The following is a 14,811-nucleotide window of genomic DNA, read 5'->3' on the forward strand; positions in this document are numbered from 1 at the left end:
TAACGTCCATCTGCCAGATATGTCCTGGTTTAAGGCCACGGGGATTGGCTCCCGCAGGAATCTTTGGAACTATGGTAACAACGCACTTTTCACAGGATCTAATGATATCTTCTGCTTGCTTGCGGGGAATATTAAATTTAAAACTTAAAGTGTGGGTGTTAACATGCCATTTAGAGTGATATTCTTTAGCTTGTTCCAAAGCGGTGCATGCAAGCAAGAATCTTGAATAGTGATCTGCCATCATGTTTCCTCGAGTAAGTGGGCCAGGTAAATTAGAATGAGCTCTTATGTGGCCTATGTAAATAGCATGCTCTCTTTGATTTAATAACCCCTGAATTTCACTTAGATAAGAATAGACTGAGGAGGATTTAAGAATAAGGCACTGTGTAGCGAGCATCTGAACTGCATTCACCACATATGCACTATCAGACAAAATATTCATGGGTGCACTCTCTCTGCGTAATACTGTTGCGATAATAGCTAATTCTGCATGTTGTGGAGAAGGGGATGCTGTTAAAACGAAATATCGTTGATTGTTAAATATAGCTGCTCCTGTTCCGCCTTTAGCTCCATCCGTAAATACGGTAACTGCTCCTTGAATTGGATCCCTTCGCACCTTCTGCACCCGTTTGATTGAAACCTGTGTGCAGAAGTTAACAAATGGATGGCGAGGGTAGTGATTGTCAATCTCTATTTGTAGAATGAGAACTATGTATGCCCATTGCCAGCATTCCCTTGTAAAGGCTTCTACTGCCTCTTGAGCAAAGGGAACTACACATCGCTTTGGAGTCTTCCCTGCCATTTCTGTCGCCTTTTTTATTGCTGTTAATATTAAATCGGCCACCGCAATGCCTTGGGTGTATAGTACACGCGGTGCATGTGAATGTGGGTATACAAACAACAAGGGTCCTCCTTGCCAAATGACTGCGAAGGGATACAGCTGTTCCATAAAAATTAATATTTCTAGGGCTTGTTGTGGATCACATCTTTCCATCTGCATTGCTTTAATTTGTTTTTCAATTTTCTGTAACGCCAAGCGGGCTTCTATTGTCAATCTACGAGGGGAATCAAGCTGGGCATCTCCTTCTAAAATATTGAATAATGGCATCATATCTTCGGTAGTTAATTTACAATAGGGCCTCAACCAATTTAAATTGCCACATAATTTTTGGAAGTCATTAAGGGTCTGTAACCCATCTATTGCAATTTCAAATTCTAATGGGGTTACCTTTTCAGAAGTTACTTTAAGTCCTAAGTACTGTACTACTTCCCCTTTTTGTATCTTCTCTGGCGCTACTTGTAACCCAACTTTTTCCAAATATAATAGCAGCAGCTTATATGCTTCCATTAGGTGACTTTCACTTTCAGCCGTTATTAACAAGTCATCCATGTAGTGTAAAATTTGTACTTTTGGGCACTGTTGTCGAACCGGCTCTACTGCCTGGTCAACATATAGCTGGCATATGGCAGGACTGTTAGTCATTCCTTGGGGAAGCACCTTCCATTCATATCTTTTGTCGGGACCTTGATGATTAATGGAAGGTACGGTGAAAGCAAACCTCTGAGTGTCTTGTTCATGTAGAGGTATGCTAAAAAAGCAGTCCTTCAGATCGAGTACTATTAGTGGCCAATGCTTTGGGATCATAGTAGGAACCGGGAGTCCGGGTTGCAATGCCCCCATGGGTTGCATCTGCTGATTAACAGCCCGTAAATCATGCAACAACCGGTATTTCCCTGATTTTTTCTTTATCACGAATATTGGCGTATTCCATGGGGAGGTTGATGGTTGCAAATGGCCTACCTCTAATTGTTGTGATACTATATCATTTACCGCAGCCAACTTTTCCTGGGTAAGGGGCCACTGTGGTATCCACTTTGGCTTGTTGTCCAGCCATGACAATGGCAGCGGCTGCATCTCAGTGGCCCCCATGAAAAACCCGTGTCCTGTCTTTTAAAATCGCCTATGGGCTGGGCTAGGTCCCTTCTGCCTTCTCTGGAGCCTAATCCTTTCTCCTGATATCCCTTTTTATACATAATACGCCGTCCTGTAGAACTCTCCAATTGATCCTCATTTGTTAACGTCAGTCCCAATTGTTCTAAAATGTCTCTTCCCCATAATGTGATGGGGAGTGCACTAACATAAGGTTGCACATTTCCCTTGTTCCCTTCTTGATCCTGCCAATGAAGCACCTGAGCACTCCTTGATGGTGTCATGGCCGCACCTAGGCCTACTAAAGTATTATCTCCTGGCTGAAGGGGCCATGACTTCGGCCAATCATTTTCCGAAATTATACTTACATCCGCACCTGTGTCTAGCAGGCCCTGAATCGACTTTCCTCTAATGGTTAAGGTCCACAGAGGTCGATCTGCTAGAGATAGGGACAAGGCTGCAAATTTCTCCCCTTGGGGTCCATGAACGTCCTGCGCTCCAATCATGATCAGTATTTGAGCCACAGGTTCTTCTGGTTTGATTTGAATAATACCCTTTGTAGATTGTATTAGCACTTTTAACTTATCAAAAGGTAACTGAATGACTCCGGTGATGACCATTAGGCCTCTCAAAGCATTTGTTTCTTTTCCTACGATTATTCCAAGTCCGTTATGCTCCGCTGAAATTGCTTCTGCCCTCACCTCTATGGCTTGTGGCCCCATTTGAGGTGTCAGTACTGAATATTCGGTGGCTCGTAACTCTGCGCGGTAAATATTTGGTTTTGGGACCGTGGCACCCACCGATTGTTTTGGCCCCGGGGTGCAGGGGCCCACATTCCGTTTTTTTGCTGTTGACCATATACACCTGATCTTCTTATGGGGCCCGGCTCATTTGGCATCCTCTGGGGATTGCCTGCGCTGTTTATTTTAAAGTAACATTCACTGACCCAATGATTTCCTCTTCTACAGCGTGGGCAAAGGCCTGGTCTTCTCGAGTTCTCTATGCCCTGCCGATCTCGGGCTGGAAATCTGGCCCTACATTCCCTCATTAGATGCCCTTCTCGACCACATCTAAAGCATATACGTCCCCTCATGTTTTGTCTAAATTGTCGGGTTACTGCTACTGCAGCATGTGATCCAGAAACTACATCATCCATGACATCCCTACAGATTTTCAAAAAGGTAGGGATGTCCTTATGCTGCCATGGTCTAAGAGCTTCCCGACATGTTTTATTGGCCTGCTCATACGCCAATCTTTTGACTAAGGGCATTGCTTCTTCCACGGTTTCGAAAATGTTTCCTGCTGCTTCCATTAATCGGTTCACGAAATCAGCGTAAGGTTCGGTAGGGCCCTGTACTATCTTAGTTAGGCTGTGTCTTACTTCTCCTTTTCTGGGTATCACCTTCCAGGCTCTTCTTGCTATCTCTCTCACCTGTAAGAGGACAGCTGTTGGTAATCGGGCCTGCTCATCGGGACAGGCAAATCGCCCTTCTCCATTTAACATTTCCTCATCCCATGCTTGATTCCCTGTTTGATAGTTCTGCTTTGAATATTCTCGCGCAAATTCTTTATAGGCAGCTAGCCACAAGAGGAAGTCGCCCCCGCCTAACACCGCCTTTACTAAGTTTCTCCAATCCTCAGGTATTAGGCCTTGCTGCCCGATGTTATCAAGGATTGCCTGAGTGTAACTTGCATGGGGCCCATACAATTGTACTGATTGCTGCAACTCTTTAAGTAATTTATGGTCAAGAGGCGTCCATCCCCTGTTTCCCTGTGGATCCTGAATTACAGGAAACACCTGGCCTGGTTCCTGGTACTGCTCCCAAGCAGGTTTTCTATAAACAGCTCCCCTTTGCTTGTTTTCGGTTCTTGGCCTTTCTAGCTCCTCCTGCATACCTACTCCCTCCATCACTCCTTCTTCCTCCCACTCTTCTTCAATCTCATGGGGAAAAAAGGGGCTTTTCTTTACAGGAGGAAACTTTGGTAGTACCAATGGGCGATACCGGGGTGGTGATTCATCCTTTATGGTTGAATTTGCCAGCCTTGTATGGCCAGGCATCTCTCTCGGGGGCGAGGTTCCCTCCTCAGCTTCCTTCTCCCCCCCATAAGCTTCCTGGCTCTCTAAATCCTTCTTTGATTTTCTTCTCACTTGTTCGTTACAATAGTTGCTCGCCTGGCTGCCCTGCCATAATTCTTCCTGCATTTCACTCCCCTCATTAAGCAACAACTCGATCCCTTCCGTGGGGTTCTGAAGCACCTGATCAACGAGTTGCCACAGCTTCAGCACTTCTATCGGTTCCCCAGCCTCGCGCATTTTCCGTCCCACCTGCCTCCACTGCTGTGGAAACCAGGGGGACGTCTCTACGATTGCTCTTACGAATGCATGAATTTTCCTCCCCCCTCGTTTCCCTTGCTTAGAGGAAAAGCTGCGACGAGGTGGGGAGTAGGAAGAGAGAGAGAGAGAAACCATATTTAGCCCATAGATGATCTTTAGGGAGAAACAGAGGATGGTGCCCAGGAGGAGGAAGAGGTAGCCAGTGGGCAAAGAGTAGCCAAAGAACTCCATTGTCTGTACCGTCTGTGACATGTTGGAGCAGTGAGCGTAATGGAAGACTGAGTCTCCCAGACGTTCCCAGTTAATACCTCCTTCCTAGCTTCTAATTTTCTTCCCCCGCGGCTTTTTTCCTAGGTTCTGACTAGCTTTTCACCGGCACTCTTTCCGTCCGGCCTTCCCCTAGGCTCTTTGCTAGTCTCTCTCTCCAGTAATTTCCCACTTCTTCCCGGTCTTTCCCTCCTAGGTTTCCTATCCGAGTCACGGCACCACTTGCTGCTCCTCCGCACGCGGAGGAGCCGCACCGGACCGGGCGCTTGTTGTTCCCCTTTTTTACAAGTCCTTTCTATAGTAAAGTAAGAATAAGTAAACAGCAAACTCCCAAAGCAAGAATGAGTAGAGAGAAATGAGAAAGAACGAAGTAACGAACTTCCCCGCGAACTCTCCAACGCACTCTCCAACCAACCCACACCACCATGCCGTCTCTCTCCTCCTATATAGTCCTCTCCACCAATCCCAACTCGGCTGCCCACACGCCGAGCACGCCGCTCTCCTCCAATCAGGAGCAGCTCCTGCAGCTTGTCAAGTTGGTGAGAGGCAGCTGGGTAGAAGCTGTTTACTTCTCTCCCAGCGCCATATTGTGGGAGAGCAGATGCATAGAATAAATCTCAATTCCAGTAACAGTATAGTCCGAATTGCTCCCCACAGAGGGATAACATATTACGTTGTTCATCAACAGTCAGGGTAAGGGCTGATCAATCACTGTTCCTCACAGTGTCCCTTTCACTTCAACAGGTTTTCTTTTTTGTGGTCAATTAGTTGTCACTGATCAGGGAGCACATATGATATTTGTCCCTTTGGGACTGGCTTATTTCACTCAGCATAATGTTTTCTAGATTCCTCCATTTTATTGCAAATGACCGGATTTCATTTTTTTTTACTGCTGTATAGTATTCTATAGAGTACTAGAGTACCTGTCCCATAATTTCTTTATCCAGTCTACTGTTGATGGGCATTTAGGTTGATTCCAGGTCTTAGCTAATGTGAATAGAGCTGCAATAAACATTAAGGTGCAGACTGTTTTTTTTTTTTTTTTTGTTTCCGAATTTAGTTTCCTTTGGGTAAATTCCAAGGAGTGGGATGGATGGGTTGAATGGTAGAGTTATATTTAGGTTTCTGAGTAATCTCCAGACAGACTTCCATAGTGACTTTACCAGTTGCATTCCCACCAACAGTGGGTTAGTTTCCCTTTTCCCCACATCCTCACCAGCATCTGTTGTTGGTAGATTTCTGAATGTGAGCCATTCTAACCGGGGTGAGGTGAAACCTCATTGTGGTTTTGATTTGCATTTCCCTGATTGCTAATGACCTTGAACATTTTTTCATGTGCCTGTTGGCCATTTGGATTTCCTCTTTTGAAAAATGTCTATTGAGTTCCTTGGCCCATCTCTTAAGTGGGTTGTTTGTTTTGTTGTTGTGGAGTTTCTTGATTTCTTTGTAGATTCTGGTTACCAACCCTTTATCTGTAGCATAGTTTGCAAATATTTTTTCCCATTCTGTCGATTGCCTCTTCACTTTCCTGACTTTTTCTTTTGCAGTACAGAAACTTCTCAATTTGATGCAATCCCAGTAGTTAATTTTGGCTTTGACTGCCTGTGCCTCCAGGGTCTTTTCTAGGAAGTCTTTTTAGGTGCCAATATTTTGCAGGGTTTCTCCAATGTTCTCTAATAATTTGATGGTGTTGAGCTGTAGATTTAGGTCTTTAGTCCATGTTGAGTGGATTTTTGTGTAAGGTGTAAGGTAGGGGTCTTGCTTCATGCTTCTGCACGTGGAAATCCAGTTTTCCCAGCACCATTTATTGAATAGACTGTCCTTGCTCCAGGAATTGGTTTTGGATCCTTGATCAAATATAAGTTGGCTGTAGATGTTTGGGTTGATTTCTGGTGTTTCAATTCTGTTCCATTGGTCTATCCATCTGTTTCTGTACTAGTACCATGCTGTTTTGATAACAATTGCCCTGTAGTATGTCCTGAAACCTGGTATTGTGATGCCTCCAGGTTTGTTTTTGTTGTACAAGATTGCTTTAGCTATTCGAGGTCTCCTGTGTCTCCATATGAATTTCAGCATCATTTTCCAGATCTGAGAAGAATGTCTTCAGTATCTTGATAGGTATTGCATTGAATCTATAAATTGCTTTTGGGAGAATGGACATTTTGATGATGTAGATTCTTCCCATCCATGAGCATGAGGATTTTTCCATTTTTTGGTATCCTCTTCTATTTGTTTTTTTAAGATTTTGTAATTCTCATCATAGAGATCTTTAATGTCCTTGGTTAAGTTGATTCCAAGGTATTTGATTGTTTTTGTAGCTATTGTGAATGCGATTGATCTTAGCAGTTCTTTCTCAGCTGTGGCATTGCCTGTGTATATATGCCTACAGAAATGAAAAAAAGCAGGTGTAGCCATATTAATATCAGACAAAATCAACTTTAACACAAAAACTGTTAAGAGAGACAAAGAGGGACACTATATAATGATTAAGGGTTCAATTCAGCAGGAAGATGTAACTATTATAAATGTATATGCACCTAATTACAGGGCACCAGTTTATCTAAAAGATTCGTTAAGGGACTTAAAGGGAGACTTAGACCCCAATACAATAGTACTGGGGGACTTCAATACTCCACTCTCAGAAATAGATTAACTGGACAAACAATCAACAAGGAAACTGTGGATTTAATCAACACTATTGCCCAAATGGATCTAACAGATATCTACAGAACTTTCAATCCTACACTTAAAGATTTTACATTCTTTTCAGCAGTGCATGGAACCTTCTCTAGGATTGACCACATACTAGGCCATAAAGCAAGTCTCAGCAAATTTAAAAGAATTAGAATCATACCATGCAGCTTCTCAGACCACAGTGGAATGAAGGTGGAAATTAGCAACTCAGGAGTCCCTAGAGAGTATGCAAACACATGGAGACTGAACAACATGCTCCTGAATGAACACTGGTTCACAGAAGAAATCAAAAGAGAAATCAAAAACTTTCTGGAAGTAAATGAGGATAACAACACAACATATCAAAACTTATGGGATACGGCAAAAGCAGTGTTGAGAGGAAAGTTTATAGCAATAGGTGCCTATATCAAGAAATTGGAAAGGCACCAAATAAATGAGCTTTCAACGCATCTCAAGGATCTAGAAAAACTGCAGCAAACCAGATCCAAATCTAGTAGGAGAAGATAAATAATTAAAATCAGAGAAGAAATCAACAGGATTGAATCCAAAAAAAAATTGCAAAAATCAGCCAAGCGAAGAGCTGGTTTTTTGAAAAAATAAACAAAATTGACACCCCATTGGCCAAACTAACTAAAAAAAAGAAGAGAAAAGACCCAAATCAATAAAATCAGAGATGAAAAAGGAAACGTAACAACAGACACCACAGAAATAAAAAGAATCATCAGAAACTACTACAAGGACTTGTATGCCAGCAAACAGGAAAACCTATCAGAAATGGATAGATTCCTGGACACAAGCAATCTACCTAAATTGAACCATGATGACATAGAAAACCTAAATATACCCATAACTGAGACAGAAATTGAAACAGTAATAAAGGCCCTCCCAACAAAGAAAAGCCCAGGACCAGATGGATTCACTGCTGAATTCTACGGGACATTTAAAGAAGAACTAACTCCAATTCTTCTCAAACTATTCAGAACAATTGAAAGAGAGGGAATCCTCCCAAATTCTTTCTATGAAGCCAGCATCACCTTAATCCCTAAGCCAGAGAAAGATGCAGCATTGAAAGAAAATTACAGGCCGGCGCTGCGGCTCACTAGGCTAATCCTCCGCCTTGCGGCACCAGCACACCAGGTTCTAGTCCTGGTTGGGGCACCGGATTCTGTCCCGGTTGCCCCTCTTCCAGGCCAGCTCTCTGCTGTGGCCCGGGAGTGCAGTGGAGGATGGCCCAGGTCCTTGGGCCCTGCACCCCATGGGAGACCAGGACAAGTACCTGGCTCCTGCCATCGGATCAGCGTGGTGTGCCGGCCGCAGCGTGCTGGCCGCGGCGGCCATTGGAGGGTGAACCAACGGCAAAGGAAGACCTTTCTCTCTGTCTCCTTCTCTCTCACTGTCCACTCTGCCTGTCAAAATATAAAAAAAAACTAAAAAAAAGAAAGAAAATTACAGACCAATATCCCTGATGAACATAGACGCAAAAATCCTCAATAAAATTTTCGCCAATAGAATACAACAACACATCAGAAAAATCATCCACCCAGACCAAGTGGGATTTATCCCTGGAATGCAGGGATGTTTCAATGTTCACAAATCAATCAATGTGATACACCACATTAACAAACAGCAGATGAAAAACCATATCATTATCTCAATAGATGCAGAGAAAGCATTCGATAAAATTCAACACCCTTTCATGATGAAAACTCTAAGCAAATTGGGTATAGAAGGAACATTCCTCAATATAATCAAAGCAATTTATGAAAAACCCACGGCCAGCATCCTATTGATTGGGGAAAACTTGGAAGCATTTCCACTGAGATCTGGCACCAGACAGGGATGCCCACTCTCACCATTGCTATTCAATATAGTTCTGGAAGTTTTAGCCAGAGCCATCAGGCAATAAAAAGAAATTAAAGGGATACAAATTGGGAAGGAAGAAGTCAAACTATCCCTCTTTGCAGACGATATGATCCTTTATTTAGGGGATCCAAAGAACTCTACTAAGAGACTATTGGAACTCATAAAAGAGTTTGGCAAAGTAGCAGGATATAAAATCAATGCACAAAAATCAACAGCCTTTGTATACACATTTCTTCTTATTATTAAATATATATTTTCCAATATATTCTCTCTTCAATTAATTACACTAATCTTTTTGCTTTATTTTTACAGTATAAGGAAAAAAGCGGAGCATGAGTCTGAAATCCAATCTTTGTTGAAACTGAAGTCAAAAAATAATGATTATCTCAAACAGCTCTACATGGAGGCTTATCACATCAGTGCTGTTTACCACCTCATCAAACAGAAAACAGAAGAATTGGATGATAAAATAGCAGAAGTGAGAAGAAGATTCAAGGTGTGTATTTTTGTGTTCTTATTGGTTATGGAAAAAAAAGAGTAATTAAGCTGAATTTTATTGATTTAGCCTTGATAGATTTTAATATAAGGCCTAATAGTCTTTTCAAAATCACTTCTGATCAGTCAGAAAAAAAAGTCATCTCTCTCCAAAGGCCCAGCTTGAAGAGGATGAGGGCTCAAGGTGGCTAATCAACCTCTTTTTTGCTGTTATCACCCTTAAATTCTGGAAGGACCAGAAGTGTGGAGCTTCGCTTAGGTTCATCTTGTATACCTAACACTTAACAGTTCTGCCTATGGTAGAAAAAATAGTTTGAGACGCATCCTGGTACCTGTTATGTAATATAAGAATAGGGAGTACCTACTTCTGGCCTGTAAGTCACTGGTTAGTAGAGCATCAGACCCTTTGTATAACACAGTGCTGCAGAAAGAACTGCCCACACACCTTAAACCTACCACTCCTAAATGAAGAACATGATGGATAACTACTCTTACCCATACTTGTTGAGATTGGCAAAGTCAGACCCATTTGACTGCACCTGGAAGCCCACTTTGACTCTTTTCTTTCATCACAAGTCACACACCTATCCTTCTCTCAGCTTTGAGATTTTCTTACTAAAGATTTATGGGCATAAAATTACCCAGAAAATATAATTTATAACCTCTGCCCCATACCTGTTGCTAGCACTGTCTTCAGTAAAGGCTTTCCTTTGGGATACCGAAATTGAGAACACGTGGATTGTCTTCCAGTAAATGTTTCCATTCTGAGAAATTGGGGTATTGCTCCCACATTGAATTAACCTATCTAATTGACTTGGTGTAGTGTGGTTATGTCCCTCTCAAGGGTTGGTCAATGAGTTTGTCCTATCATTCATGTTCCAATATGAAGAGACGACAAATATATGCATAGTAAAAATTGAAGACTTTAAAATATGAGGATTATGATTATATATGTGATGGCATAGACAATATTACTGTAGATGGTGTTTATGACTTAAAATGTTTTCTATTAATATTTGTTTTTCTATGGCCATCGATTTATTTTCATGAGGATACTAATGTAGACATCATTATCCAGTTATTTGACCATTTACCCATGTATTTTAACATGTTTTTCAATTAAGAGATACTCTTGTTATCATTTACGTTTTTCACTATACCTGTCACAAACTACATTTAATTCTTCACACATAGTGCTTCATTTATCTGAGGCACTCACTTAGTAAAAGAGATGTTGCATTGTATTATTTTTTAGAGATTTTTCTAGTTGCCATAAAGTAGAATTTATAGATTTAAGTATAAGCTTTATATTACCACACTGTACTTACTTAGCCAACCCAAAATGGAATGTTCCCCTTTCTGTCTTAATTCATGCCCAACTGAAGAATGTGCGTCTCATGTCCTTCCCTGCCCCCTGGGAGCTGAGAAGTCACTGGAAAGAAGCAACAGAAAGAAACCACAGCACTTAGGAACCACTGACAATTGCTGACCACTCTGCTGCTTATTTCTGAGCCTAAATACATGTACATATGCGTATCTGCAGCACAGCAGCACTGTATTAAAAATAAACCTGTAGATTATCCTTGGATAATTCAGATTTATAGTAATTCAAGTTAGTAGTTTCTGTCTGTGTACTGGCCCTATTGTCTAATTAACTGATTGATAAAATCTGCATCATGCTTTGTGTCTGGGCATCATGATCTCCATGTAGCCAAGATTCTATATTTGTTTATCCCAGTCTGAAATTAGTCAATAATCCATGTAACTCAGCAATACTGCTCCAGGGGTAGTGCTGAGAAATAATCTTCAGAAGCCCTAGAAGTAGGATTTAAGAATTATGTTCCATTGAGGTAATGCATAAAATGCCATATCAGCTTTAGGCAATTTTTTTTAAAAAAATTAGTTTATTATATTGTTTTATTTATTACAGAATAATAAAATACAGATAGAAAGAGAGACATCTCCCATCCACTGGCTTATCTCCCCCATAAATTCCTGGCATCAGCTGGGGCTGGGCCAGGCCAGGTCAATGCCAGGAGCCACTCAATACAAACACTGAGCTATCACCTGCTGCTTCCCAGAGTATGCATTAGATGGAAGGCAGAATTGGGAGGGGAGCTGGGGATTTGAATACCTGCACTCCAGTATGGGACATGAAAATCCTAACTGGAGTCCCAACTACTAGGCCAAATGCCTGTACTGGATTTTAGGCATTTTAGTATTAGTAGCAATCACAAACCATCAATGATATGTAGCAATTTCTCAAATTTTATAGCTATAACAGATGATTTGTCTTGATCTTTCCAAATTTCAATCCCAATAACTCAGCTATTCAGAAAAAGAGGTGTTTGGTCAAATCCCAGGATCAAATGAGCTAATTGGGATAGCAGATAAGTCAGTAGAACATGTATTCAATTATGGTGATGATGAAATGAACAGGAAACCATCATGAATTGTTTTTAAGAATGCAACATTATAAAAAAAATGAAATCTTTCACCAGATGTTAAGTACTTTTCAATACTTCAGTTGAAGCAAACTGCATAGTCTCAGCTTTTCTTCCTGAATGTTGTAGAACACAGTGTTATGCATACCTAGTTTATGTTGGACACTTTTCCATGTTAGTTTAATGTTTAAGTTAATTAATGTTCACTGTGCTGTGCAGTTGTTATTAACATATTTATTTTGGGAGTTGAAGAAATTTTCCCAAAGTTGCCTAGTTCTAACTCTGTAGAGTTTGGGGACCAGGATATCTGATGCCAAACTTGGAATAAGTTATGAGACACCAGACATGTATCTGACAAACAGTTACGCCAAGCTCAGAACTTGGAAACATTTAAGTTAGGAGGTCATTCTTTTTTGATGCTAGAAAAAGACAGAGTACTATTTTCTTTTTATTTGAGTTTTTATTTTTATTTTTTGAGCTTTTCCTGATACTTTAGTTTTCATGTTAATGTAATATTAATATAAGGAGAACAGGCTCAGTGTAGTTCGTAGATGTAATTCTAAGAATATAATGATATTTCCTTCCTCCCTGTCTTCCTTTCTGCTTTCTTCCTTCCTGTACAGTTTTTGAGATAATATAATTTTAATTAACATTACAGCCAATGCCTTCCTGCTCCACTAAATAAAAAAATTCAGCAAGTAAAAAGTAAAAGGATCTTAGATCAGCAGTAATACAGGCAAGGGCAATAAACAATCAAATGGAAAGATGATCATTTCACCCATATACAATAAATATTAAAATAATCAGATCATTGAAACTAAAGTAGTTTAACATTCTTAACCATTGGTTTGACAAACTTATAAAACACAGTTTGAAAAACATATTTGCAATACTGATATACATGGACATTTATTTTTGGTTTTTTATGTTGTGATTTTTGTTTTCTTTTTTTAATTATAGCTCCCAAATTTTGGGGAGAACACATGGATTTGTTTTTCTGTATCTGGCTTATTTCACTCAACATGATATTCTTCAGTTTCATCCATTTTAATGCAAATGGTAGAATTTCATTCTTTTTATAGACAATTAATATTCTGTTGTATACAAATACCACATTTTCTTTTTTTTCTTTAACCTAGATACTTTTTATGTAAGTTATAGAAACTTCATGTATTTCATAAGTACAACTTTAGGAACAATGATTCTTCCCACCCTGTGCACCCTTCCACCCACACTCCCACCCTTCTTCTTCCTCCTTTTCTTATTCCCGTTCTTATATTTATTAAGATTTATTTTCAGTTAACTTTCTACACATAAGATTAGCTCTATACTAAGTAAAGAGTTCAACAAATAGTATAAAAAAAAAGGTCCCTCAACAGTCCAGACAAGCTGTTCAATGGCATCACATCTCAAAGTGTCAATTTCAATTGTGTAGATTAACTTTTAGGTGCTCTATTAGTTACCTCAGATCAATAAGAACATATGGTATTTGTCCTTTTGTGACTGGCTTGTAAGTATAATGTTTTCCAGTTGTATCCATTTTGTTACAAATGACAGGATTTCATTATTTTGTTTTTAACCACTCTATAGTATTCCATGGTGTACATATCCCATAATTTCTTTACTCAGTCTTTAGTTGGCAGACATTTGGGTTGATTCCACATCTTAGCTATTGTAAATTGAGTTGCAATAAATGTGGGGGTACATGTAACTCTTCCATATGCTGATTTCATTTCCCTTGGGTGAATTCCCAGGAGTGGGATGGCTGGGTCATATGGTAGGCCTATATTCAGATTTCTGGGCTGTCTTCATACTGTCTTCCACAGTGGCTGTATCAGCTTACATTCCCACCAACAGTGGATTAGGGTGCCTTTTTCCCCAGATCCTTGCCAGGATTTGTTGTCCATTGATTTCTGTGTGAAAGCCATTCTGACTGGGATGAGGTGAAACCTCAATGTGATTTTGATTTGCATTTTCTTGATGGTTAGTGATTCTGAGCATTTTTTCATGTCTCTTTTGGCTGTTTGGATTTCCTCTTTTGAAAAAGGCCTGCTTAAGTTCTCTGCCCATTTCTTAACTGGGTTGTTTATTTTGTTCTTAGAATGATCTAGTTCAAAATCATCCAGCTTGTGATTTTGGAGTTTATAGGTCTATGACTTTTCATGAGAACTGTTTCAAGTATTTTAACCAATCCCAAACCATGCTTTAGGGAGAAATCTTGACCTTCCTTTTCGATACCACAGCAGTCCCCTGTTGCTGTGGTTTTGCTTTCCATAGTGTCAGTTAACCACACTCAAGTGTGGTCTTGACAGTATTAAATGGAAAACTCTAGAAATAAATGAAAAGTTTCACATCATCCCGAGTAGCATGATTAAATCTCACAATGTTTCAGTTGTCTCCGCCAGCACACAGATCATTGCTTTGTCCAGAACGTGCGCTCAGTATGCACTACCCACCCATTAGTCACTTTAGGTAGTTGTGATCAGATTGATGCCATGGTTTCTCAGTGTGTAGGCCCAAGTAATATTTCTTTTGTTTATTTGTTTGCTTTTAGATTTATTTTATTTATTTGAAAGTTACAGAGAGAGGTGGAGACAGAGACAGAGAGGTCCTCCATCCACTGGTTCACTCCCCAAATGGCTGCGAAGACTGGAGCTGAGTCCATCTGAAGCCAGGAATGAGTTCCTCCAGGTCTCTCACATGGGTGCACGGCCCCAAGCACCTGGGCCATCCTCTGCTGCTTTGCCAGGTGCATTAGCAGAAAACTTCATCAGAAGTGGAAC

General features: G+C 40.5%; 1 protein-coding gene across 9 annotated transcripts in view; it reads left to right on the top strand.

Moving 5' to 3' along the window:
• Positions 1–14,811, top strand: part of CCDC178 (coiled-coil domain containing 178) — a 604,881-nt gene that overhangs the window by 196,884 nt on the left and 393,186 nt on the right. For all 9 annotated transcript variants that reach the window (XR_011379371.1, XR_011379370.1, XR_011379372.1 and 6 more), the window contains exon 14: positions 9,402–9,585. Coding sequence is in view for 6 of the 9 variants with exons in the window: in XM_051851309.2 (XP_051707269.2) it covers positions 9,402–9,585 (184 nt within the window). In the remaining 3 variants the exon portion in view is untranslated. The remainder of the gene's footprint in view (positions 1–9,401; positions 9,586–14,811) is intronic.

This window comes from Oryctolagus cuniculus, chromosome 10 (genome assembly GCF_964237555.1).
Source record: "Oryctolagus cuniculus chromosome 10, mOryCun1.1, whole genome shotgun sequence".
NCBI classification, from domain to species: domain Eukaryota; kingdom Metazoa; phylum Chordata; class Mammalia; order Lagomorpha; family Leporidae; genus Oryctolagus; species Oryctolagus cuniculus.